Source organism: Lissotriton helveticus, chromosome 10, assembly GCF_964261635.1.
Source record: "Lissotriton helveticus chromosome 10, aLisHel1.1, whole genome shotgun sequence".
Classification (NCBI taxonomy): domain Eukaryota; kingdom Metazoa; phylum Chordata; class Amphibia; order Caudata; family Salamandridae; genus Lissotriton; species Lissotriton helveticus.
Genome location: NC_136071.1, coordinates 602,244,354 through 602,268,623, shown reverse-complemented (window position 1 = coordinate 602,268,623; position 24,270 = coordinate 602,244,354). Strand labels below are relative to the sequence as shown.

At 46.0% G+C, this 24,270-nt stretch overlaps 1 protein-coding gene across 1 annotated transcript in view; it reads right to left on the bottom strand.

Annotated features, from left to right (window-relative positions):
• Positions 1-363: 363 nt before the first annotated feature.
• GLIS2 (GLIS family zinc finger 2) overlaps positions 364-24,270 on the bottom strand; it is a 288,177-nt gene continuing 264,270 nt past the window's right edge. The window contains exons 5-7 of the mRNA XM_078663137.1: positions 21,783-21,916; positions 18,969-19,087; positions 364-7,585 (exon numbers count right to left, since the gene is read on the bottom strand). Of these exons, the coding sequence (XP_078519263.1) occupies positions 6,777-7,585; positions 18,969-19,087; positions 21,783-21,916 (1,062 nt within the window). The 3' untranslated portion in view covers positions 364-6,776. The remainder of the gene's footprint in view (positions 7,586-18,968; positions 19,088-21,782; positions 21,917-24,270) is intronic.

Here is a 24,270-nt window from a genome sequence, read left to right as displayed (position 1 = left end):
GGAGTGTTAATATTTATATAACATGTCCTTGAGTGCAGTGCCTGTTAAATAATTATAGCGGCTAACCCTGCAATGCAGAGCTCGCATTCGGAGTGCCCTTGATGACTGCTCGGAAACTCAGATTTGCTGCAAACTGGTATCAGGACACAGCTTGGTGTTAGACAATCCCTATGCATGTATAAGCGTAGTATTGTATAAACTTATTAATGTATTTAGTTCTTCTTCAATAAAATCAATGTGATTGATAGTGAGAAAACATTAATACCATTTGTCACCTATCCCTGCTGCTGCCTTTATTCCAGGTGCATGTAGAATGCAATCAAGAAAACAGAACTTTGAAAAGAAACACAACAACAGGCCTCAGACGTTTCAATGCACTTTATTAAATGTTTTATAAATTTCCTCTCACAGATTGGGAGGATGTCGTGTCCATTATTAGCTTATCTCTTTCATTTGTTTTCCATGAATGCGTTTTTCGGGCTATGCTACGCGCGATGGAGTGGAGGGGGACGCGAGGAAGAAAACACATTGGGAAGGCACTTGGAAACCGGTGCAGATATTCAGAATATGGAGAGTTGTGGAAAACCCCACCGGGAGGGAGGGGGTCAAAATGTTTCACCGGCCATTTCAGGCCTGGTCCATAATCCTCGATTACATTTTAGTGGATCACCCAGAACAGCTCTTTGACCCATGCACACCAATGGGATTTGGGAGTTCTTACCAGTAATCCAAGCACTACTATCTGCCTTCTGGATTGCTTCCCCAGACTCTAGCCTCCAACCAATATGGCGCATGATGGATCCAGGCAGGGAAAACAACTAGTCCCCGGGTGCAAGTGGAAACCTCTGTGTGTGTCAGGGACCTGTGATGTGATTTTTTCAAACAGACACTCGCTTTGGAAGCTTGTTGGAGAAAAGCAAAAAGGGAATGGGCCCAAAAAAAATTTGCTCGCTCGACCTTCGCCTGTGCCAGCAGTGCATCCGCTGCACTGGAAAATGCACCGCAGAAGCAGAAATCCTTGCAAGGCAGGTGGGGATCTCTGAATATGGCAGCTGGTCGATGGCAGGTGGTTGTTGCGAAGGGCTCGGACAACCTGGTGGCCTGGCAGCCTGCCCTGCATAAGTTGCTCACAGTCTACAGATCCCTCTGCCTCGTGTCTCAGAGACATACCCTACTTGTAGTCCAATAAGATGGTCAACACCCCATGCTGTAACAAGGGGCACCTGGCCCTGGTCAGTGTCAGTGCGACACAACCCCGAAACAGATCGCACTCACAGTCCAGTAAATAGGTCCACAATCACAGTGTAAACCATGGAAGCGACTCTTAGCCTGTCTGCTGATTCCACATATGGGGCAGAAGATAAAGAGGTCTGATGGCCTTTTAAGCAAAGTTATCACATAGTGTAACAGGCAGAAAGTCACTTGTCTTTGGAATCTCACTGCAACACACTGGTTTGAAAACGGGGTTCAGGGAAGCAGTCATAAGTAAATGCACTGGGGAGCTGCATGGTTTGTAGCGGCTCGGAGACAATTGGGCTAAGCTGTAAAAATGTCACCTATCTTTTACCTTTTGCTGGAGGTACCCCTCCAGGCTGGAAGTCTTATTTCGGGTCCTCCAATGAGTAGTTTCTGCCCTCTGTGACGACCTTTGTCATTAGATTGACACCTTATATTATGTGGCCCCTGCCATGTGCACACCAAATGGCCTTCTCTTCTATATATCTACTATGATGGTGCACTAAATATGTTCATACAATTAGGATCTAGAAATGGGAAACATTTAAAATACTGACCCTTTTCTTCCAGATCCCACTTTCTGGTTCTCCTCCTGATTCAGTGAGTAGGAACTCGCTGGTGATTTCTCACCATCCAAGACAGCCAATTGTTGACAACATTCCTCTCTGGTAATAGAACTGGGATTTGAATGAATTCTCAAATCCTCAGTCAGTATCATGTATCAGGGAAGGTGACATTTGAAGAAACTCCAACTTTCCTGCACAGCAGAGGCCACGACTTCAGATACTTCGTTCAAATTGGCCACAGATAAAAATCTAAAGGTCTCTTATGCAAGTGATTTACTATGCGTTTACTTGAAGGATTTGAGGGTCGGTGACTTGCACTTGAGTGATTGCTCTTCTCCAATTGCTCCTTTGCGGTAGAAGTCAGCAGGATATTGCATGGTGGTGCCACTTTATACGCGCCAGTATGCCTTTTTTTTCCACTTGAGCCAGGGTAAATTCTTTCGGACTGTCATATTAACAAAACAGGTTTGATTTATTTAAATATGTACCTTAGCCCAATGATCAGTAGGCCTAACCTTTCATGTACCATACCTCCATTGATAAGAAAAAGCAAGGTATCTCTCTTTCGATAAATGAGCAAAGTCCACATGGCCGCTCGCGAACTTCTTACAAAATGGGGCACAGATAAACCTTTGTGGTGTCCGTCCATCAAGTCCTTCTTCACATGTAACGCAGAACCAGAGTAGAACTTCTTATAAATCCCAAAATGGTCCTGATCTGCCACATAGCAATCCCCCCTCCCTACCACCACCCATATTGCCACTTTGTGATCACCTACTTGCCTTCAGGTTGTAATACTTCCGCAAAGTGCAAACTATGACCAGCGCCCCTCCTCTGCAATGCGCTCTCACTGCTCTGCCCAGGAGCCTGCACAGACCACATGAAACCAGGAATACAATTGATAAAGGGCACATTTGTCGAAACTTCATGGTTTGTAAGTGATGGCTGGGACACAAAAACATGAGGTTTAGACACCCACACATGGGCCCTCAATTACCAAAGTTTGTTCGGGCACTCACGCGACTCACCAGAGTTTTGCACTGTACACACTGGCTTTTTAAAATTGTAAATAAATTAACACCATCTTTTGCATTGTGCGAATACTCGCACACACATTTAGTAAATGAGGGTCATTGTTTATAGAGGATTATGAAACTCAGTCAATTCCCCCCTCCTATTCACTGGATTATCAATAGTCCTGGTTCAAAGCACCCATCCAAGAGTTCACGAGGAAAAGCCTGCAGTGCTCGACCTCCAAAAATAGAGGTGGCAGTGTTACCTGTTGCTAAATTATAAATATTTTTTAGGTTTTTAAGGCAATGAATAAAGGGCTCTATTTCTTCCCTCATCTCACCTTCCCCACTCCTAGTCTTGCACAAGAACCTGGCACACAGTCACTTTACATTACAGAAATAGTTACACAGTTCCATGTCAAATAAAAACGAATAATTGTATTTTGTTTTATGTTGTTCCTAGTACAATGGGATAACAACACATGTCGCTGAGCGGCGTAACAGGGAGCGTACACCTTGTCTCCAGAGATGAGCGGATGAAGGAAGCAGGTTGCTCCGAGGCAGCGCGGTAAACATGGTCGGTTCAGTGAAGCGGTGACCGGTGCCTCCCAATAGCAACATGGTAAGATGCAGTTCAGTGCAAGCATATCAAGTTCAGCCATTTTGTAGTGTTTGGTGTCCATTCTGCAGCAGGAACCCATTTCTTGGTCTTTCTCAACTTGGTCTTTCTCAACTTCCCTCCGTTTAGCTTTGATAATTCGTGGTAAGTTTTCCATTTCTTCCTTTTGTCTCTCGTGACTGCAGAACGAGTTCAAAGATTCTTGGAGTACGAAGTTCCTAAAGGTAGGGGGACATAAACACTTTTTTTTCTGGGGATACCTAACCGGGCTTTTCATTAACCACGTCAAACCCTTAGGGAGTGACACATGGCGAGGCAAGTGTTGTTCTGAGGACTTGGTGTGGTGTGGGGCTTTTAGTAAGGTGGTTCTGTAGGTCAAGTGCTGAGATATATTTGCAACGTGCAGGATTGAATCAAGGCAGGTGACTGAGCCATCCACCTTTCTCAGGTCAGTAAAATGAGTACAATCGAATTGGGAAATCGCCATGTATTGTTAAGTGCCATGAGAAAATGCAGTTTATGGTGTCTACTAATTAAATGATAAAATGTCACCATCTCAGCTGGATATCATTGCATTCTATTGTTTTGAATCCCTTCCCAAGACACAGCAGTGCTTCACTTTACTCAAAGACACACTATGCCCATTTTAAGTCTGGAAATTTCCCAGGCTTCGCATTACCTTTTGGAAAAAAAAGCATTTCTCACTTGCTGGTTATCTCAAAGGCTTGTTATCCACACTGCGCTAAGGCAGCATCCCAGACAGAATGCGAGACCCTGAAATCAATTTCTTGAAACTTAAACGGAACATATATGTTCCTCACTGTATAAGTAACTATAAAATAAATACACATCTTCCAACGAGAATTCTAAAGCATTGCTACATCCCCCTCGCCCACCCTCCCGTAGCAGCGATTCAGGCACTCTGTTCCTATAAGCTTCAATTTCCTATGTCAATTCTTAGAGTGCAGGATCTTGTTGTGGCTCAAGCCCAAAAAATGTTTGTCAAAGATCTCAATGGACCAAGCAGGAATTTGATAGGGCAAGTATACCTAGATCCTCCTGGGAACCTGTTCCTCTTGAAAATACGCAGCTGAGGTGGCTGGTCCCACATTGGCATTCTTCAACTGAGAAGTGTCTTTCCCAGCGGAAGAATGTGCACAGGGTGTGTACATTTTCTTCCCATTGATCGTACAGGATCCATAGTTATCTATCCATGGGTCAGCGCTTGGCCAGTTTTGTTTACAGTTTTGTATAAAGGGCGTTTGTAAATAAGACTGTCGCCAGGTGATTCTATGTCTAAGTATTGTATTAGATTCCTTACTAGTATTAGAGGCCACACTTCTATAAAACTACTCAAACCCATACTTTCAATTTTAGCAATCATGCTTGCGTGTTGCCAAGGGTATAAGGATATGAGGTCAGCTGCAGAAAAGACTTGCGACAACTGAATCACAAATAACTAATATATGGCTGAGGATGAGGACAAATGCTGACATTTTAACCTATGTGTGTTTTTGACTCCAACGAATCAACTCCACTCTGTGCCAGGTCAAAATGTGAGAATATCCCGGGTCTACACTAAAGCATTTGAAAAAAAATGTATCACTTTTTTAAGCAATCTGGTTTCCTATATGTGAAACAGATATGGTTATTGATGGCTTGAGGGGTTTCACTGCCCTTGATATCACTTAGTGGTGACTAGGTCAAGGTCTGTATCTATTAGGCATAGAATCCCAAAAAGCAAACATTTAACCAATTCCATGAAAGCTGGAAAAAGTCAAGAAAGCCTACACTTGTTGATATTGGATTCTGCTGCAAACAATAAAATGAGAAATGTTAGGTTATGAGTTTAAGAAAAGTCAAATTAATACCAAGTGGACTATTTAAATCAGAACTGGCAGAGCAGTGACACAACTTTAGTTTGCACCATCTGGTATGGATTTCGGCCCAGATTTACTAACATTTTGCATCGGGGTTGCATCAATTTTTGATGCAGCCCAAATGAAAAATATATTTTTGCATTTATTACACTAGGGAAAGCCAAATTTGAGTGGCTGCTTGTGGTTTAGTTAAAAAAAAAAGAAGAATAGCATAAGGCTGTGCAATGCGTTACCTTGCATAGGTGATGCGTTCCATGGATCGGGCTTGGGCGTTCCCATGCATCCACCCATGGAGTTTAACGCAAACCCAAAATGACTAAGGTCTTGACAGACCCTGGGTTTGAGCCAAAATGGTTCGCCTACCCGAGACTGGCTTAATGAGGAGAAATATTTGTATTTCTCCTGGTTACTTCCTCTTTACAGGTGTGCTTCGTTTTGCAAAGAGGATTAAGCCATAAAGAATAGTTTTTGTGTAGGAATGTATCCCTTTCGGCACAAAATGTATTCTGACCACAACGCAGGTACCCTTGCGTCGTGGTGCACGGGTGAGTGAGTTGGCGCTAGGTTGCCACAAGTGCGTCAGTGCAAGGAAAGAGCAGGAGTGCACCATATCTTTGTAAATATGGTGCATTTCTGCTTGCTCTGTTTTTAAGCAACATGTGCAACAAGTTCCCTTTCTGTGTTGCATTGCGTGAAAGATTAGTAAATCCGGGCCTTGGCATACTAATTGTTGGAGCTCAATGGTATTCCACAGAGAACCATATTCGATAGAGCTCCGAATTTCACCTTCCAATTCTTTATTTACTGGAACCACCCAACTACACTACAGACTTGAACACCATCCAATGTTTAGTAAGGAGATGGAGACAACTTATCTTTCTACAGAAGTGAGCATCATTTGACGGTAAACCAGCCCTAATCCCCACCTTACTATCCATTTTTCTCTGCACTCTTTTGCAAGAAGTAGCCTTTGCCCACATGCATGGTCTGATTGGGCTCACTGCAGTGTCCTTCCATCAGCAGAAAAGACCAGGTTTTCCAGACACCATAAAAGGGGCACATGTGAACATAAAAGAAGGACAATGAACAGAAGCCGGGATGGTGGAGGTAAGGAAGGCTCGTCTGCCTCACATCACCATGTCACGCTTATCTGTTGCTAGCAACGTCGTCAATATATATTTATATTCCACCTGCAACTGATTGTCCTGGAATTATTGCTGCTTTTTTTTTCTTTTCTTCAGAAGGTTCTTGTGTTTCTTCTTTCGTGAATGTTTAAGACAAATGACAACACAGAAATACAGACAAAATAGAAATGTAAAAAGCAGTGGAATGTCTGATAATGATTAACAGCCTCGGAAGCGCACACGCTTGCGGCTCCGCGTCAGTTCTTTGCGTTCCTTTCTGGAAATGTCACAGCCCAGAAAAAAGTTTGTCTTGCTGAAGGGTAGGTGGAAACGGAGAATCAGTTCACCAGCGCTGGTTTCAATAACAGAGAACCTGGGGGGATGACAACCCAGCCGGGGGGCATGACATCCGGGCTGGGCAAGGTACCCATGCCAGTGGAGAGGTCCAGGACTGTGCCAGGCAGCATGGAAAGGCTTTCAGAGTTGGGTCTCAACCTGGAAATCTCAGTTCTTTCGCAGGGGTCTTCTTGTCTGCTACTTTTGCCACCTCTGACCTTTGTTTCGCATGCTTGGCTTTTCTCCAGTTCGGACTTCCCTCCACCACTGGCGCCAGCAATCAGAGAGACGAGGGGCAGGCCGAGGCTGCTTGCTGCAAACGCTGAAGACAGCAACGAGTTCTTAGCGAGGTTTAGTGGGGTCCCGTTGAGAGCCAGCAGAGAGCTTGAGAGGCCTGCTAGGGCCAGAGAGCTTGCACTTCCACATGCTAACGAGCTGAGGTCGAGAGGGGAGGGGCCAAGGGGCATTGGCAGTGAAGCCCCTAGTCCAGCCAGCCCATGGCCACCAAAGATGGCCGCTGGATTGGGAATGATAATCTGTGCACCGTTCATGTAAGGCACGTCAGGCGATAGGTGGTTCTTGGCGGGATGGTGAATCTTCAGGAGCTCCTGCTGCTCATGTGACACAAAGTGGCCGTGTGCTTTGATGTGCTTCCGCAGGGAACTTGGGTCTGTGTAACGCTTCTGGCAGCCTGGCATTTTGCAGTAATATGGTTTGTCCACATAGTGAGTACGAGTGTGTTTGAAGCGGTCACTGGAGTTGGAGTAGCGTTTGTTGCAGCCCTCATAGGGGCAGATGTATGGCTTCTCACCTGAGGAGAGTAGGACAAAACAAATTATTCACACGCTTCGTATAAGAAAACAAAATGAGAACTTGCATGGAAGAATCGTTTTGCAGCTTGAATAATTTTATGCATTCTCATGCTTTGCATTATTCTACCATCTAGTGGTTGGGCCTGGAATTGTCTACTTTATTCCCTTCTCTTTTTTTAGGTCTCGCTTAGGCAGCGCTTACGCTGTCTCTTCAAGACCTCCTGTATTCAGGACATGGGCATAAAGCTCCGCCCACTTTCAGCCCATCTTTTTAGTTGGCTTCTGTCCCTGTCCTTTGTAAATTGTGGCTTTTCATTGGCCAATAGGCTTAGTAGTCCCTCCTTAGTACCACCTAGTCTCTTCTGTAACCTCCCATGAGCACACCCCTTGTTACATGTGTTGTTACTCCTTAGGTTTTAATTACAGCCTCAAAGCATTTTTTTCTTAAAGGGCTTCAGGCAGGACACACACTTGGTGCTAAGCAAGGCTGACAGTGGCTACGTTACTCACTAGCACATCTCACATTTATATGAGACCTTCTATAAATTTCCCATCTTCAGCTCTACACAGAGTACAACCTAATCCGGAATTAATATAATAATTTTTTTGTCACATTACAAAGCTACTAATTGTATATATGGACATAGCTATTTGAAAGTACTCGTGGTACGGTCTTGCATTCAATGCATTATGGGTAGGGTGGATTTACCATATTTTCTGGAGGGTGCAGTACCATATGTGACCAAAAGAGGTCCCATGTGACCTTTTCTGGCCACATATTGTACTGCACCCTGCAACATGACTAGGTAAAAAAACATTGGCATTTATAATGCCAAAAACTCCAACTTTGCAGGGTGCAGTACTATATGTAGCCAAAAGAGGTCCCATGGGACTCCTTTTAGCCACATATGGTGCTGTGCCCTGCAACACGGCTAGGTAAAAAACACTGGCATTTAGAATGCCAATAGCTCCAACTCCAACAAATGCGAGACCAATTGCATTTCCAATGCAATAGGTCTCGCATTTGTTAAACTTAGAGCTGCTGGCGTTGAAAATGACAATTATTTTTACTTTTGCTTTTTTATACCATTGGCAATAGTGATAGGCAAATATAATAATTCCACTGCAAATAAAAAAACAAAAAAAAACATTGTTATTTACAACACCAACAGCTCTAACTTTAACAAATGTGAGAACTATTGGATTGCAAATGCTTGTTTTCACGGGTGCTATGAGCCATCGACCATTTGGTGTAATGTCTCTCCTTCCATGACATCAGACATATGCCCCGAAAGCCTATCAGTGTGGTCACTATCTTCAAATTCTTTTTTCCACCTTGGGCGACCCTCTTGTATGTAAAGCTTCCTCATCTCCTATACATACTCTTGAAAATTCACCTCATTTAGAAGAAGCAGAAGTGTTGCATTGGAATCCAGAAAATTCTACAAAATGCAAAACTACTCCCAACACGTATGTAAGCATTTTATTTTGCAGCTTGAATCTTTTCTGGATTCACGTGTTGTACATTGATTTTATAGCAGTATTCTCCTCCCTTGGAAGAATAGTTTTAAATGAGAATGCATTTGAAACCGGTGACTCATTACTTTTTGTCCTGCCTGCACTTCCCTGTTAGCTTCAATGTCCACAGTAATGTTTTGTGAAGTTGTACACAGAAGACCATGGGGACACCATGCAGATGTAATTTATAGACATGTTAGCAATAAAAGCGAGTTTTGCTCACTTTTTCCTCTCACAGTGTGCCCTTTGATTGTCTCCCAGTGCCACTCTATTTTTTAAATTTTAAAAAAAGGTTTTATTAAAGAAAAAAGGCATGGTACATAATCCCCAGTGCCACTCTTGCTGCACCGTGGCATGTCTGGATTTTCCACACTATCCATCTTGCAACAGTCCCCTTGTTGACTGTCGAACCCTTGTTTGAAATGGCAAAAGAAATAAAAAATGAGTTTCCTTTCATGATTTGTTTTTTGTTTCCTGTATGTAATACATGACTACCCTTCTGCAATCCAATGTTTAAAGGGCACATTCTGCTTGTGAATTTACTTGTTGGAAAACACAGTTAACTCTGTGACTTTGTTGACCTTAAAGTGTGAAATCGACTTTGGGCAGATTTGTGGGCTAGTTCACATTACCACGGTGCCTTTGTGTCTTTGCAGGTCAGATTTTTGTGTTTCAAGTGTCTGCGTTTTACTAACCCTCCGTAAATACATGATGGTGATGAAGAAAGCCGTCTTAAGCGTCAAGTACTTGAGTACCGCATTAAGTATAGGCTCAAAGGGGGATTTCATGAATGGGTCAACACCAGATTTAGGTTCCACACTGGTGTGGGGCTGACCTTAGTGGTGCTATCCTCTCCGCTCCCTCTAGGAATCTCTTTGTGATTGGTGTATTAAGAAACTCCTTCCTATGATGCCTCTTGTGTATTCCACTGTGACTGATAGGTGTACCTTAAGTGAGGCTTGGGGACATCCCACTTCTAGCAGGTGAGGCACTCGACAAGAGTATCCTGTGTCCAGCTTTTTTCAAGTCCTTACCCCTTACATCAGTGCATACACCACTTCAAATTTGTGGTGTGCTACTTCCTTACTTCCTTGTGATGGGCATTCTGGCCTCCTTTAGAACCTTCATGGTCCACAGAGGTAGCCCAAGTGAACCAAACTGTAGGTCTTCAGTAGCCATGCCGCAAGGCTAAGGGTGGCCAGTTCCAAGTGATATATCTGGCCCATTTCCATTGTCAATAGGTCTTGATGAGCTGGTAGTCTCATAATCCTGTCCTGGCCCATTTCCAACAGGTTGGGGAATCATGTTTTTCTGGTCCATTGGGGAGTACTCAGACTTAGAGTCAGAGGTAAATGCTTGCATCTTTCTAGCATCACTGGTATTTGTGAGATTGGCGAAAGCACAGGCAAATTGTCCTGACCATTCTATTGCTGGGCTTTCCCTAGTGACCTGTGATATAGGTACCTAATCGCGAAGCTTTAACGTTTTGTGTTCTCTTGAGTTGTGAAGAAACATGTGTGGATCACCCCACACCCAAAAGATCCTATGCACTATTTGTTATAATTAAGACTTGTGTGGGGCATTTGCCTGTCAGCTTAGCCAGTTCATTTCTGTTTTCTGCACTCCCTGTAGTTGTAATGTTAATGTTATTTATAAAGCGCACAAATACCAAAAACGGGGTCTCGGCGCTAAAGACCGTAAGCAGCCCCGCATAGCACGCCTCTCTGGAACAGCCAAGTTTTCAAGCTTTTTCTAAAGCTCAGAAGGGAGCTGGCCTTCCTGATCTTGGGAGGCATGTTGTATTGCTACTAGTGTTATCTTCCTTTGAATGCCTATCTTCATATGCACTGTGCTAGTTTGAGAGCATGTGTGACCTTGTCCCTCCCTGTTTGTTGAGGTGGAATTTGGTGGGTGTGTTGTCGGATATGAACTGTTTTTCCCCCTACCTGCATCTGGAAGTCTTTTAGGGCTAAGAAGACTGTCTTCAGTTCTAACACATTTTTATGTGTCATCACCTCCTGCGGGCCCAATACGTCCCTGATGTAGAGTTTTCCCATGTGGGCACCACACAACACATGGAATACTTCCATTGTCATGGTTATAGAGGGAACTGGTTGCTTCAAAGTCTGTCCACTGTGATGTTGTTTGTGTTCCACCACAGTAACCCGTTGTACTCTCTTTGTGACAATCACTAGATCCTCCCAATTCCCAGTTGTTTATGTACACTGCTGCTGCAGCCACTCCTATATTGATCATATGTGGAGGTTGGCATTCATTATTATTGGTATGCAATATGCCATCATTCCCATTGGCTTCTCCACTGTCCTCACTGTCAGAGGTTGACCCTTCTGGTAAAGACCAGCTTGGTGTGTTAGTGCCTGGATAATCTTTGTCACTTGCAAGGCACTGGCATTCCTTGCATTTAGATTCACCTCCAGAAACGTCTTCTCCCTGTCTGGGACTGAGGACTAGTTCCTTAGATTAATGGAAAAATACTAGCCTTTGAAGTGTATTCGTCAATGAATCAATGCTTCTCTGGCACTGTCTGACAACTTTGCGTTTAGCAGCAAGCCGTCTAAGTTTGGGTATACATGGATCCCCCTTCTCCTCTGGCGCACTGCCACTATAGTGAGACATTTTGTGAAAATACTTGGAACAGACTGTTTCTCAAAGTGCAGTATTTTGAATTGGCAATGTGCCTTGTTTACGAACCTCAGGAGCATTTTGAGCTAGCTTTTTATCGGCACGTGTATGCATCTTTGTGGTCTATGGCAGCCATATAACCACCTTTTCACAGACAGTGATTGACCTCCAGTAGTGTCATTTTTTTCAACTTGTGTGTTTTAATCAATTTTTTTTAGAGCTTGTACACCTAGGATGGGTCTGAGCGTCATCTCTGAGTTTGGTATCAGGGAGTACACAGAGTGCACTCTCTGGTTCTTTTCTTGGCACTTCCTCTATTAGCTTCTTGTTTAAAAGATCAGTGATGTCATGTTGCAGATCCAGGAATTCTTCCTTGCTGCACGTTTTTGGCCTGATCTTTGGGTTTTCGTAAATTAGCCATGTTGGATAATGCATAATGACTGTCGTCTACTCCTGGAGCAATTCTCTGAACCTGCCATCTATTGGTGTTTGATGGGGTGGGGGGAATGACAAAAAGACTTGTTCACTGGTCCTTCCCCCATGGGTTGGTTCCTCTCACTCCGACCTTCCCACGAAAGGCGGTCATGGTCTAGTGGGGTACTGCCACTGTCCTGGTGAGTTCTGTGTGTCGGACTGCGCAGCGGGAGTGGTATGAGGAGTGGTGGGCTATGATCCTCCCCATGTGGGTACTCTCTTCCTTAGTGTGACACTTTCTCAGATCAGGCTCCTGGATTGCAAGGCCTTTGTGGCCTTGTTGTTGTTCTTCATTCTTCACACTGATGTGTCCACTGCATTTCTGAAGAGGCTCTGCCTTATGAGGGGCATGTTTATCACTGCTGCTTGCTCCTCCTGCTTGAAACTGGACACCCTCAGCCAGCCATGCCTTCTTATGGAGCTGCCTGAGCACTGCTACCTACTGGATGTGTCAGCTGCATCTAATGCTGACTTCAGGCATGTACTGGAGATGTTTTTTGCCTTCCTGAATTACCACATTTGCCCTCTCTTTTGTATTGCCTTAGGAGGTGTTGCGTCGATTCCTCCATCTCCTCCAGTTGATGATCAGCATATCAATAGAACAGTGTGTTCAAGTTGGTGATGCCTCAAACTGACCTTTCCATCTTGTGAGCCATGAATTAGAGTCTTTTGCTTTCTATGTCAGGCGGTGGTCCCATAGCAGCCAGTGCGCTATCTCTTTTGTATGGTGTGGTAGCTATGATAGAGTCAGTCACTGCATATCCCTTGATGTATGGGAAGAGTGCGTATATTATTTCTCCAGCCTGGGTGTCACTGCCTTGGCTGTAGCTGGCTCATTGAAAGCCTCTCAGCCTGGATCTGTATACACCGGCCAGCACTGTGAAGAGCTGGGTCCTCCTTTGTGAGGACAGCAGTATCCCCAGAAGGAAATAATGACCTCCACCTCCTGCAGGTCCACTCTATGTGTGCCTGCAGCCCTTTAACCAGGATGTTTAACAATATCATATTGTTGGGGTGCATTTTGAGGGTAAGTGTCAACTCCTTTCACCAAGGAATCAGTGTCCAGATCCTACCAACCCTCCTCTGTTGTTTCTAGTCCTTGGAAAGGCTTTTTTTTAATCAAACTGGTCCTCTTCTGTTCCATCTTCACATTTGAAAATGACCTCTTCTTGTTCCTCTTATGGCTCTGGTGAGACGAGAGACTCCAGCTCTTCTTCCTCCTTGGCTGTCTCCCTTTTAGGTTCAGTGGGATTTGAAAGGCTTTAAATGAGTTGTTGAACCCCATCATCCTATTCATGATGATTCTCTGTTTCGGCCTGAAGGCAGCGTTTCTATATTTCAACATTGAGGGCTTTTTGATTGGCATAGAGTGTCAAACCTATCCTTTTCGTCAAAGCCTTCCTTTTTTGGTGTCAAAGCCACCTTCTCCTGAGACTCCTTATGCACTGTTAATCACTTTTCAGAGTCAAGTATCATTCCGAGGGGTTTCGGATAATGGTGTCTTTCGACCCGTGGGGTTCTTTCTGCTTTTGCTTCCCCTCAATCACCGGTGTTTACATGTCCGCATAGCATTCAAGGACCTAGAGTCCCAGGATTTTAGCTCTGCCCGTATGAAGCCCTGCGGGGTTACCGGGCACTTTCTTGTGCCGCTTTCCTTTGACACCTTCTTTGGCATCTTCTCCTGCTCAACTTTCATGACCTCCTTGGCATCAGAGCTTGCGTGTTGTCAGTGTTTTGGGAGTTTTCCCTGTTCCTCGACAGCCTCAGGTCTTTGAGCAAGGTGTGCTTGTGTTGAGACTTTGCTTCTCCCTTGTGTTCTGGGTCTTGGGCTTAAATTTGGCTCATACATAGCACTCCTCCGCGCTGTGGTCCTTCAGTATACTAAGGTTTTTACATCTCATGACAGTTTTTCTAGGCAAATTTGTGGTCACACTACAGGCAAAATCTAATGGGGGTATTCTCCGACCCACATGATTGACGTCCATGTGTGGAAAACTTCCAACTTTGGTGTTCTTCGGTGCTTTCCCTGCCTCCTTCAACACCTGTCAATAGTAATGTTGGTTTTTCCTGACTCTCTGGTGTTTTGTTTGGTTCCTTTCTTGAAAAACTGTCCTCTTGTCCTTTTCTGGAGCTCTCAGGTGTTCTTACAGACCCAAAGACAGAAAAAAGAATCTGAAGATGGCGACCCTGCTGAGAGGCTACTGGGAGCGTACAACTGATGTTAAGCAAAGAAGGGCACAACACCAAACGGTTAATGACTCGTCAACAACAACAACAAAAATTAGGAAAAGAGAGAGAGAAGGATTAAAATAAACAAATCTGGACTCAACCACAAGAAGGTGGAATAATGCACAGTACTTGAATGAATCCAGAAAAGATTCATGTTGCAAAAGTAATTACTCATTGCAAAGCTTTCCCAGTGAATAATCAGTGGGAGGAAAATGGAGTGTGTTTTGTAGCACAGCAGGCTGGCCTCTGTGTAAGTCAATGGATGGTTGGGACAGGCAGTGACTGTGAGAAGAGATAGAGGGGCACAGGAGGCAGTGGGTGGCCTGTTTGGTAAGTAGGTGGGCGGATGAGACAGGCAGATGTGAAAATGGTTGGAAGGAGGCAGGAGGCTTTATCTAGCCTTTCTGTGGGTGGATGGGTGTGGTGTGTGTAGGCTATGGTTGGTCTGTGTGGGAGCTATTTGGTAGGAGTATGAATCAGTAGCTGACAGGTTGATAAGGACTATGGAAGGGTGTGACTCTAGGGTGGGTGTGACAAGTAATGGACAGCGTGTGTGATAGAGGTGGTTAGGCATAGGAGGCATTTTTGGTATTTAGATGTAAAATGAACTTGATCGCAGTTGAAGACATAAGGTGGTTATCGGAGGCGGTGACTGTCTGCTGTGCATGCATCCTCTTAGGTTTAGGAGGCAATGCCCGACATCTATGGAGGAGTTAAGTTGTTATTTAAGGTTGCGCAGTCCCATGTGAGGAGGAACTGTGAAAGATGGCTGTTGGCTAACGTTTATCATAGCATCATTTTCGGTGTAGAAGACACTGCCAAGTCTGTGCAAGAAGGGTTGGGTGGCAGTGGGAAGCATTGGGTAAGTCTAGGAGGCAATTAATGAATTTAGGCGGCAGTAGCCAATCTGTGTGAGCAGAACCGGGTCTGTTTTGCAGGCAGGGCCTGGTTTGTGTCAGGAGCACAGGTGGGAGTGTGAGGCTGTGACTGCCACTTTGTGACAGATGCTGTGTAAGATCAGGATGCAATGGCTGGTCTGTGTGAGTGTGGATGGGTGGGTGCCAGGGGCATGTGAGAATGGTTCGGGGGGTGTAGGCAGCATTGCATTCATACTGGGGATAAGGAAAGGGTTTAGCAGGCAGAGGCTGAAAGGCATACACAGGTGTGCGAGTATATGAGGCACTATACGGGAACAGAGCGCAGTGGCTGGTTTACATGTAAAATGCTGGTCTGGGAGGTAGTGGACCATCTGTGTGCAAAGAGAGGGACAGAGGCATGATGCACTGGGTGGGCAGTGGTTGGGCTGTGGTACAGCTATTCAGTCAGTGTAGAAGCTATTGGGTGGACTGATCTGGATGAGAGGTGCTGGGTGGGGGGGCGAAGCAGTTGCTGGTCTATTTAAGAACATTTGGGTAGCTCAGCATAGGGAGACTGCAAGCCTACCCCTGACCAGGTCATGCTTCCTCCCCATTCCCTCTACCAAGTTAGATCTCCTGCTTGATGCACCAATACCATCTGGGAGGCAAGAGGGGAGTGGTGCCCTTTGATATTGGGAACTCCCTCAAACGTAAACAGTTTCCATTTTTGTTCAAAGGCACTAGCCTGCTCCTCTCCAACACGTTCCTTGGCTACGAACAAGACTAACTTGTGCAAAATGCGTAAACGTTGCGCATAATCAGGGCAACTTCAGAATATTTAATCCACCATCAGAGAATGATACCTGTAGGAGCTAGGGGCGATCATGTCTGTTAAGGAGATGTGACACTGTTGAGGAGCCTCGAATGGGAAGGCCTTAGCCAAATGCCATGGGCGCCCACCCTCTTATTATCCCCTGCCCCGCTTTCCTCTCTTGCTCTGTACCAACCCTTCCTCCCCACGCTTCTGTTCTTTCTCACCATCATATCTATGGCAGATGACCTTATGTATTTTGTTTACTTATGGCTGGGCTAGAACTGGCGAGACGGCTCCATTGGACACTTAGGGGCAGATCTACAGGAAAGTGCCGCAGCGCGGCACCGCAAGCCCTTTGGCGGTGGCACTTTCAGAGCACAGGAAGGCAACATATCTACAATGATATGTCGCATTCCTGTGCTCTCCCCGGCGCTGGCGCAGAAACAGCTGCCATGTGCCAGCGCAGGCACCCTTGCACCACGGTGCAAGGATGCCTGCGCCATGGGGGGATTGCTTTTGTGCAGGAAGGGGTCCCTTCCTGCACAAAAGCAATCACTGCAGACATTTTCCTCTTTCAATGCGTGCTGTTGAATGCAGCACGCATTGAAAGAGGAAAAAAACGAAGTGAAATTAAAACATTTCTCCTCGTTTCGCTTGGCTACAACACCCCTATGGTGGCGCAGCAAACTGACGCATTTCCAGGTTTACGATTTCTCGTAAATCTGGAAATGCATCAGTGGACGTGGGTGTTGCGTGGGAACACCCACAGCAACACCCATGTCCCGCCCCTAACACGCAAAGTGTTGCGTGAACAGGGGCGATATTTACAAGCACAGGTTAAGTCACTCAGGGTGACTTTACCTGTGCTTGTAAATATCCCTTCGCGATACAAAAGGGGGTGGTGATGGATGGAGCATCAGAACCAATCAAACACTCACACCCAGCCAAAAGATCTGGGTTTGATCCATCACTGTTCTTTAGCCCACTCTGCCACCCCAGTTCAGACAGCCACCCCAGTTCAGACATGGCTACATGCAAATCAGTCTGACACTTTGCCCCATGGGAACAGTCCAGCCCGAACTGCCAAGCCATGCCTTCCCTGGACCGGAAGACGGCTGGAATGCCAGAAACCGGTCCTCGGAAGCATGTTTCCGGTCCAGGGAAGGCATGGCTTGGCAGTTCGGGCTGGACTGTTCCCATGAGGCACAGGGTCAGACTGATTTGCATATAGCCATGTCTGAACTGGGGTGGCAGAGTGGGCTAAAGAACGGTGATGGATCAAACCCAGATCTTTTGACTGGGTGTCAGTGTTTAATTGGTTCAGATGCTCCGTCCATCACCACCCCCTTTTGTACCGCTTTGGCCGCCATAAGTGTGGCAGGGTATGCTCAGACGTGAGTCCCTTGCTCACTTTGCCACTGGATTCAAGCAAGCCGGGCTGAAGACGGCTGGAATGCCAGAAACCGGTCCTCGGAAGTTTGTTTACAGTCCAGGGAAGGCATGGCTTGGCAGTTCGGGCTGGACTGTTCCCATGAGGCACAGGGTCAGACTGATTTGCATATAGCCATGTCTGAACTGGGGTGGCAGAGTGGGCTAAAGAACGGTGATGGATCAAACCCAGATCTTTTGACTGGGTGTGAGTGTTTAATTGGTTCAGATGCTCCGTCCATCACCACCCCCTTTTGTACTGCTTTGGCCGCCATAAGTGTGGCAGGGTATGCTCAGACGTGAGTCCCTTGCTCACTTTGCCACTGGATTCAAGCAAGCCGGGCTGAAGACGGCCGGAATGCCAGAAACCGGTCCCCGGAAGCTTGTTTCCGGCCCAGGGAAGGCATGGCTTGGCAGTTCGGGCTGGACTGTTCCCATGAGGCACTGGGTCAGACTGATTTGCATATAGCCATGTCTGAACTGGGGTGGCAGAGTGGGCTAAAGAACGGTGATGGATCAAACCCAGATCTTTTGACTGGGTGTGAGTGTTTAATTGGTTCAGATGCTCCGTCCATCACCACCCCCTTTTGTACCGCTTTGGCCGCCATAAGTGTGGCAGGGTATGCTCAGACGTGAGTCCCTTGCTCACTTTGCCACTGGATTCAAGCAAGCCGGGCTGAAGACGGCAGGAATGCCAGAAACCGGTCCTCGGAAGCTCTTTTCCGGTCCAGGGAAGGCATGGCTTGGCAGTTCGGGCTGGACTGTTCCCATGAGGCACAGGGTCAGACTTATTTGCATATAGCCATGTCTGAACTGGGGTGGCAGAGTGGGCTAAAGAACGGTGATGGATCAAACCCAGATCTTTTGACTGGGTGTGAGTGTTTAATTGGTTCAGATGCTCCGTCCATCACCACCCTCTTTTGTACCTGTAAATATCCCTTGGCAGGCTGCACCACCGGTGCGTCACGCAACGTGATGCACCGGCGGTGCATGGGGCTTGTAAATCTGCCCCTACATGTTGTTCTTCTGTTGACCCTTTTGGTGCAAATGTATAACATCACAGAGTTCTTAGCATTTCTCCATATATCTCAACACATGCCCAATGCTTATTTCTTTAAATGCCAATTGTATGTGGGCTTGTTAACTAGTTTTGCAAAAAGAAAAAAGATAACTTGGTTAAGTGTTGGGAAGGCACTGGGTGGATAAAGGAAACAGGATCCGGTCTGTTTGAGAGCTGCCTGGTTGGTGTAGAAGACATTGTGTGGTGTAGGAGGAAAGGTTTTGCCTGTGTGAGAGCTGCCTGGTTGGTGTAGAAAAGCCTTGGTAGTGCAGTATTGTAGCTAGCCTTTGTGAGACCTGTTGTTTGAGAGCTTGAGGGATGCCCTGGATGGAGGCAATTGTCAGCAGGTGGTAACTGACCGGTGTGAGAACGGTTGTGGATCTTCAGGTTTTCCAGCCTGGAGAAGCTCTTGTTGCATGTTGGACAGCGGTGCGGCTTTTCGTTGGTGTGCGTCCGTATATGGATTAGCATTTTGTACCTGCAGGAAGAAAAGCAGTACATATATATATCTGCTCAATATAAACTCATGACATTCCTATTAGTTTCTTTACAGAAGAAGAACCAGCCTCAACCGGGACTCTAACCCTCATGGACATGATATGAGGATACTTCTAGATGTATTCCTGACGTACAGATCCTACATTTAATAGCTTGAGGGATCACAGGCTCTTCCTAACATTTGCTTCACCTGTCCACTAGACACAAATGTGTGGAGGTGTGGGATCCTTTGCAGAAGAGTGCTACTGCCCCCTAACTCCTCATAGTGCTTCTGTTGAGAATTGTTGCTTACATCAGCTAATACTGCCACAGCAGACATGTGCGACTGGGCAGATTTCCTCTCCTCTTCCAACAGGACTTCTGGCACGTTGTGATTCATTCGGAAAGAACAGTAACACACAAAAGTCCTTCCAAGATAACAAATACATTTTTTTCTTTAATTTTTATATAGAGCTACCTTGAACCGAAATCAGATATCAGAGCGTTTTACATGACCACTAGTTGTGTTACATGAGGACACATTCATTTTTGTTAAGCATGGGGAGATTAAGTGATTTGCTCAGAATCACAGGATTTTGAGTGTCGCTCCTGAGAATCGAACCCAGTTCACCAGATTTTAAGTCCACCGCCCTAACCGTTAGGCTACATCCTCTCCCCAAATACATAAAAACCACCCGCTCCCCCCTCACTTACGCAGGTAAGGATGATGCGTGCAGCCCACGATGCGCCTGATGACATTCATGCCACTGCCACCTAGCCTTAACCCAAATGCCACAGAGAATGCGCCCTGAACCCAGGCCCCAGATAGGGTTGTAAGTGAGAATATTGGGGGGAAAACTATCATTATACATAGCTTGTCCTACACATCATTTGCAAAAATATTCGATTTTCTATTAATAATTGCAGTGCAGAGATATTTTTGTGGACAATGTTTAGGACACAATATTTACGACAGATGATACTTTGACAGTGGTAGCCTGGTATCACACCTCATTTCTAACAGTTGTCATGGCAATAAAAGAAATACTTTCATGTCAATTCACAAACAGCCATCCACTCGTCAGACTTGGATTTAATTTATTGGCTGCGCAGCAGCAAGCGCAGAAGGAACCTCTTGAGCGCTCATGACGAGGTCAGCTCGTCATGAGCCACGGCGCTCCAGTGCTCATGACGAGCTGAGCTCGAATGACCGCGCCCGTTACATGGAACGCTCGTACGCTGGGCTGATTCCCCTGCTGTGCTGAACGTTCCATTGGAACGGGCGCGGTCATGACGAGCTCAGCTCGTCATGAGCACCGGAGCGCCGAGGCTCATGATAAGCTGACCTCGTCATGAGCATGGGGGCGCTGTACGCGCCCCCGCCCCCCAGCACAGTGGGGGAATCCCGCCAGCAGCGAAGGGGTTAATGCCCATAGGGTGGATATTCAAACTCGGTAACCAAAGTTCATAGCTCTCTATCCACCCACCTGGCACTAAATCAGAGACAGGTCCCTGCAAACTTGTACCCACCTGCATTAATATCCAGCTCCTCACTATATAATCCTTTTATAAAATCTTGGTCAGTGTCTAGGGATTACAGCTTATCAGCACCTCTGCTAGTATGATTCAAAAAGCTGGGTACTCTCAGTTTGTCTGGCTTCACTGCAAAACATATTAAACCAAGTAGCCAAAGTTTATAACTTTCCAGACGTTCCCATGGTATAACATTATAGGCATTAACCTGCTGAACAGTTGCCAGCGCTGAAAGCGGCAACCTTCACAGGCACCATTAAATAAAAGGCTAGAACCCATGGACGTCAATTACGGTTCACCAGCAGGAGAGGCTCCTCCGTAATGGCGGAGTGTCACCCCACTCGTCAGAGTCAGTCACAGAAAAATAAAATGACAATAAAACAATATAAATTTATTTTTCTGTGACTGGCTGGCATGCCTGTGTAGGGCCGGGCCATGAATGGGAGGAGTGGTGGGCACTTAAAAGTGCGCATGTACGTATCGCCGGCTGTCTGAGCACACTTCTATTTCTCCAACCCAGTGGTGTTCACAGACAGGTTGGAGAAAAGCAGCAATCTCCCAGGCAGTGTCTGTGAGGCAGACCAGGCTGCTCAGACAATCCTGGCGCTGCTCTCATAGCATGAGAGCAGCGTCTGGATTGGGAGGGAAGTGTATGCCTTCCCAGAGACTGCTGGGAAGCGCTCTGGTGGAATAAAATCATCCAAGCAGTGCTGAATGGCACTGCTGAAGCAAGCTCTGCATCATTATTGCCTGCAAGCTGGGCCTTTGATTTCATGTGGTCCAAAGGTCATGTGATGTCATTAATTAAGCAAGCTATTGCCCAGAGTCACATGGTGCTGGGCTAATCTGCCGCCGGAGCCGGGGATCGAACCGTTATCCCCAGATTCCGAAGTCAGTCGCCCTGGCCGCGGCGCCACACCTCTTCCCCGTCATCAGGTCAAATGCCTTGCGATTACACTTCCTGTGACATCAACAGGCTGGGACAAAGGGCAGGTGATGTCACTTTCTTTGATGTCACCAGGTCAAAGTTTGTGTGGTGTCACTTCCTGCGACATCAGGCAGGGGTCACATGGCATGTGATGTCACTTTCGCTACCCCAGGCATTTTGGTGAATCGACGTCAATGCTAGGACCTCCCCCCATCAGAAGCTTACATCCCCTCACCTGGCATTGAAACCTCGGCCGCGGCGGGCACATCCCTCCCAGTGGCAGCAGTACCCGGCATCCTTTTCAGGCTTCACATGGAAGTCGTTGACGTGGTCAACCAGGTCCTGGAGCAGATCAAATAGCTGGTTACACTGCATGGGGGAGACAGAGAAAGTGACAGGTCATCAAATATACAGGCCCCTGGTGAGCGCTGTGTGGTTCCAAGAGAAATCGTGGACTGGAAAAACAGTCTGCAAAAATATAAACCCCAAAATGTTCTACTACCTAAACATCTAGAAAACTTACATTTCTCCTCGCAAAACTTTTAACCCTTTTAAATTCCTAAATTTGGTCAAAACTCACTGTTTTAACCCTGGGCTTTTTTCGTTTTCTAATTTTAGCAGTGCTTGACTGCCTGCTTAGGTGAAACGTCGAAATTGTAGTAACGGAGAGAATTATGAATGGTAGACATTTTAGAAGATAATTTTGAGATTAGGTTTTTGCAGTTAATGTTTTTACATGTTTTGTTTGACTCTGTGGAGGCACAAGAAGCTAGAATCCTGACTGGAATATATATGAGGCACCCACTGGCTGACTGAAACTATATAAAGAGAGAGGCAAACAGAGGGGATCATAGGTTGGGGGCTGAAGGAAAAGTTGAAAAGAATACAAATGAATCATAAAAATGGGTAGGAAAGAGGAAGGGGAAGAAAGGATGAGGTGCACAAAAAGAAACATGACCTGAGATGTAGAGATACTGATAACGAAGGACTGTAGAACGCTAAATGTGGGGAAGAGAGGTGAGGTAACAGGCGAACAGGAGAGTGTGAAGCAAAAAAAAGATTAAATATGAACTTAAAGAAAAGAGGCATAAAGAAAACAGAAAGGGGGTGCACACAAAAGGAATACACAAGCCTCGTGTAATTTCAGTACATTTACACACAGCTCATTATAACCGCTTGTGTCACCAACTCTTGGTAGCTCTCGCCACCTAGTGGCAATATAAAAAAACTTTGCAAAATAATTTGACAGTCAGTGTAAGGCTTGGATGCACACAGTGAAAATTCAAACCCGGGCACGAGATTAACCCACCTCCGCAATTCGGTTGCTCTCTCCGCAGGTTTTGTGGCAAGTGGAGCACTTTAATCCAGCTTGTTTGCCTGATGCTGACTTCCCTGGCGCCAGAGGCCCGCCCCCATCAGTTTCCCAGCTAGGCCACCTCAGCTCTTACCAAAGAATGCACTATCCACGAAGAAGCCATGACGCTTGGAAACCAAAACCAGTCTTTTTTGGAACAATCATCCTTAGCAGAGTCTGTGCAGAATCGGAACATGTCTTATACCTAAATTATAGAACTTCTTATCAGCACGAAAGTTATAGGGCCTTAGGGAAAAGGTAGGGAGGGTCTGAATCTACAAATTGATACTGAAATCTGAAAGAGTATTGGGAGCTGTCTGCCATTCTGTCAGACCCTTGTTAAAGAAACCAGGAACAGATGCTACTAATTAAAAAAATTATCGACCTATCTCACAACTTCCATTTATGTCTAAAATTCTGGAGCAACATGTGTTGCAGTCGTTGTCTGGCTTTCTGGAATCACACAGTCTTCTCCAGGAGCGTCAGGCGGGTTTTCGGGCTCACCACAGCACAGAGTTAGTGATGCTCTCTGTGCTGGATGAGCTTAGAGGCATGGCTGACAGTAAGAATTCGAGTGCCCTGGTACTTTTAGACCTATCAGCGGCATTTGATACTGTCAGCCATGACCTGCTCCTGGACAGACTGGCTGATTTTGGAATTGGAGGCATGGCATATAATTGGCTTAAATCCTTTCTGACTGGGAGGCAGCAGAGGATTCATTTGGGGGATGACATCTCCGAGGTTGGTAGTGTGGATTGGGGAGTCCCGCAGGGTTCAGCATTGTCACCGCTGCTCTTCAACCTCTACGGAGCAAGACCACTGACTCCTTGTCAGTGAAATTGCTCTCCCACCCTCGCAGCTCCACCATTAAGTGAGGTGCCCCTGCCCCTGCACTCTTGAGTGTTGGTGATCGAGGCCCTACTCCACCCGCAGGTTTCCATGCGCCTCATCCCTGGTGGTCCAGTGGACCTCTGTCTCCTTTCTTTCTTTCTGCTCCTTCACTCGTTTTTCTCCCCTTTCTATCTTTCACCTTTCTGCACCTCTGCTCTTTTGCGCCTTATTTCTGCCCATTTCCCTTTCTCTCCCTCTGCTCCTTCACTCGTTTTCACTCGTTTTTTTCCCCTTTCTATCTTTCACCTTTCTGCACCTCTGCTCTTTTGTGCCTTATTTCTGCCCATTTTCCCTTTCTCTCCCTCTGCTCCTTCACTCGTTTTCACTCGTTTTTTTACCCTTTCTATCTTTCACCTTTCTGCTCTTTTCTGCATCTCTGCTCTTTTGTGCCTTATTTCTGCTTATTTTCCCTTTTTAGGTTTTGCCTGGCGAAAAGATGCGCTCTGCGCATCTTTTTCGCGCAGGCGAAATCCTGATG